Source organism: Salvia splendens, chromosome 14 (assembly GCF_004379255.2).
Source record: "Salvia splendens isolate huo1 chromosome 14, SspV2, whole genome shotgun sequence".
Taxonomy (NCBI): Eukaryota; Viridiplantae; Streptophyta; class Magnoliopsida; order Lamiales; family Lamiaceae; genus Salvia; species Salvia splendens.
In genome coordinates, this window is record NC_056045.1 from 21,163,337 (window position 1) to 21,166,680 (window position 3,344).

The 3,344-nt window shown below is 41.3% G+C and overlaps 1 protein-coding gene across 1 annotated transcript; it reads left to right on the top strand.

The window, feature by feature from the left end:
* The first annotated feature begins 949 nt into the window (after positions 1-949).
* On the top strand, positions 950-3,071 carry LOC121763567 (laccase-3-like). Its single transcript, XM_042159610.1, has 6 exons — positions 950-1,063; positions 1,147-1,298; positions 1,384-1,628; positions 1,706-1,834; positions 1,927-2,868; positions 2,941-3,071. Exons 1-6 carry the CDS (start codon positions 971-973, stop codon positions 3,069-3,071), a joined length of 1,692 nt encoding a protein of 563 aa, XP_042015544.1. The 5' UTR covers positions 950-970.
* The last annotated feature ends 273 nt before the right edge of the window (positions 3,072-3,344 follow it).

The window sequence follows — 3,344 nt, forward strand, 5'->3', positions numbered from 1 at the left end:
TCTCTATCTTTCTTAATTTACTTACTTTTTCTCTTTCTCTCTTACTTTACCAATTTTCTCATTAAAACACATGCCGCCCACAATTGAGACTATTTTTTGTGGACGGAGGGAGTAGTAATTTTCTCCTATCCCAAAATTATCAATAATATTTTAAAAATTTAGATCATATTAATGGTTATCCTAAGCCCAGGGTTTGCCGCATAAGCATATGTTGTTTATCTGGTTATAATTATATGCATCCCTCAAAGAAAAAGTTTTAATTATATGCATATAGAAAAAAAATCATTAATTTGCATATACAACTTTAAATACTTTTGCAGTGGCTTATTTGAATTTGATGGATAGGATCCTCTATATATCCCATGTGATTAACGGGTGCAGATGGTATGTTTATGATAAAAACCATAATAATGAATGTTAATTAAGCGAGTGTTTAAGACATAATGAGATTAAAAGGGATAAAATGAGAAACAAGATTGAAAGGAAGCATACCAAATGATATTATTGAACTTATTATAATTTGAATTATTAACTAAATTGATTCTACTTACTTTTATACACATTCACTGATTTATTTATTTCAAACGCATATTAGGTACTTTGACTTTAAGTAGATTTGACCTAATCCTTGTATATATTAATACTTCAACTGAATAAAACCTTCGGATGTCAACCAACCTATGCACTATCAATATCATTATTTGCCTAAAAAAAGAAGACCATTCTTGCATTTATGAAATAAAACAACTAAATAATGAGAGAAACAAATAATCACATTAAAAGTTGTTTATAAAAGAAGCAAACAAAGACGAACATGGTTGCACCAAATCCTCAATATAGTAGTAGTTGTGTACTAGGTTTATTGCTTTAGTTAACACAAACTGTCCAATTTGGAGTATAAATAGCAAGGTCTACTTCATTCTGAATTTCATCACACAAACAAATATCTTCTTCCAATATTAATTCCACCATGCAACGCAAAATTCATTTTCTTGCCAATATTTTTGCTATAATTCTTTCACTCTCTCTAGCAAATGCCGAGACTCACTACCATCAATTTGTGGTATGTCTCTTCTCATTACAAAGTTTTACTACATCTCAATTATTTCGAATTTACTAAGAATACATGTACTATGTAATTTTCAGGTCCAGGCAACTCCAGTGAAGAGGCTGTGCAGAACTCACAACATAATCACCGTAAACGGGCAGTTCCCGGGGCCAACTTTGGAGGTCAGAGATGGCGACGCCCTAGTCGTCAAAGTTATCAACAGTGCGCGATACAACGTTACCATCCACTGGTAACCGTCTTTTCACATTACTAGTACATGTCATCATATCTTTGCCATCATGTTATGGTACCCTAATTTCTCATCTACTTACTAGGCATGGCATTCGCCAAATGAGAACACCTTGGGCCGATGGGCCTGAGTATGTGACTCAGTGCCCGATTCAGCCCGGGGCGAGCTACACCTACCGATTCACCATTGAGAATCAGGAAGGAACCTTGTGGTGGCATGCTCATAGCAGATGGCTTAGAGCTACAGTCTATGGGGCCCTCATTATTCACCCAAAACTCAATGTTCCATACCCCTTCCAAAAGCCTATGACAGAGATTCCTTTACTTCTTGGTAAGCAATTAAGCACAATCCAACTTACACTAAAAAAATAACAAAACTTTCCCTACTCACATGATTTTCCTCAACAGGGGAATGGTGGGATAGAGACATCATCAGTGTGCAACGACAGGCGATTTTCACTGGCGCTGCACCTAACGTCTCCGATGCATACACCATCAACGGCCAGCCGGGAGACCTCTACAGATGCTCAAGAAAAGGTCACCTAAAATATATCACCAATTCCTGCATTGATCGATCACATATTTACCCTACTTGTTTGCTCATCAAATTTGTGTTTGTCTCAACACAGAAACTGCAAAATTCTATGTCAAATCAGGGGAGACAGTTCTCTTGAGAATCGTCAATGCTGCACTCAATCAAGAACTATTCTTCACCGTTGCAAACCATATGCTAACCGTGGTTGGGAATGACGCCGCCTACAACAAGCCCTTCGCCACTAGAGTGGTCATGATCGGCCCGGGGCAGACCACCAACGTCCTACTCACTGCGGACCAGCCAGCCGGCCGCTACTACATGGCTGCACGTGCATACGCCACCTCTCAAAATGCCGCATTTGACAACACAACCACCACTGCAATCTTGGAGTATCACTCATCTCCACCCCCTTCCACAAGGCCTCTGATTCCCGCACTTCCGCGATTCAACGACACAAACTCAGCAACCGCGTATACCAGCCAGCTCAGAAGCCTCCCAACCAACAACAACAGAGTCCCAACTCAAATTGACGAAAACCTCTTCTTCACCGTGGGATTAGGCCTCGTCAACTGCACCCCGGGCCCACGCTGCCAGGGGCCAAACAACACGCGCTTCGCTGCAAGCATGAACAACGTCTCATTCGTGCTCCCACGAACCACCTCGCTCTTACAAGCCTACTACCAGAACATACCAGGCGTTTTCACCACGGATTTCCCACCGGTTCCTCCAATTGCGTTCGACTACACAGGCAACGTGAGCAGGGGGCTGTGGCAGCCGCGGCGCGGGACTAAGCTGTACAAGCTCAAGTACAGCTCAAACGTGCAAGTAGTGTTGCAAGACACTGCCATTGTCTCAACAGAGGACCATCCCCTGCATCTCCACGGCTACCATTTCTACGTCGTAGGGCAGGGTTTCGGCAACTTCAACCCGAGAAGAGACACTGCGAGATTCAACCTCGTCGACCCACCTCTTCGCAACACCATCAATGTGCCCGTTGGGGGCTGGACCGTGATTCGTTTTGTTGCGGATAATCCTGGTAAATGTAGCTTTCAACTTAATTATATCTATGTTGTTTTGTAGAGTACTAATTGTGGTGGTTTTGGTGCAGGGGTTTGGCTAATGCACTGTCACATAGACTCACATCTGAGATGGGGCTTGGCCATGTCGTTCTTGGTCGAAAATGGACCGGGGAAGATGCAGTCTGTCCAGCCTCCTCCACCTGATCTGCCTCCTTGTTAAGGAAAAATATGTGATTCATGTAATGTGTGTTAATTGTAGAATTTGCTTGGATCTTTAAGTTTCTTGTACTTATATTCATTGTCTATATTTGTTATGTTGGCAGACATAATCAAGAATTTGTATTGGTAGTTTGTAAAGAGTGAGAGAAATGTAATGATTACCATCTTTGTTCTGGTTCCAAATCTTGTTCATATGCAGTTGAATCATTTTCTACAAGTTAAGGTCACTACAAAAAAAAAAGGCCTACCAACATTCTTGCAAAACAGAATTCAG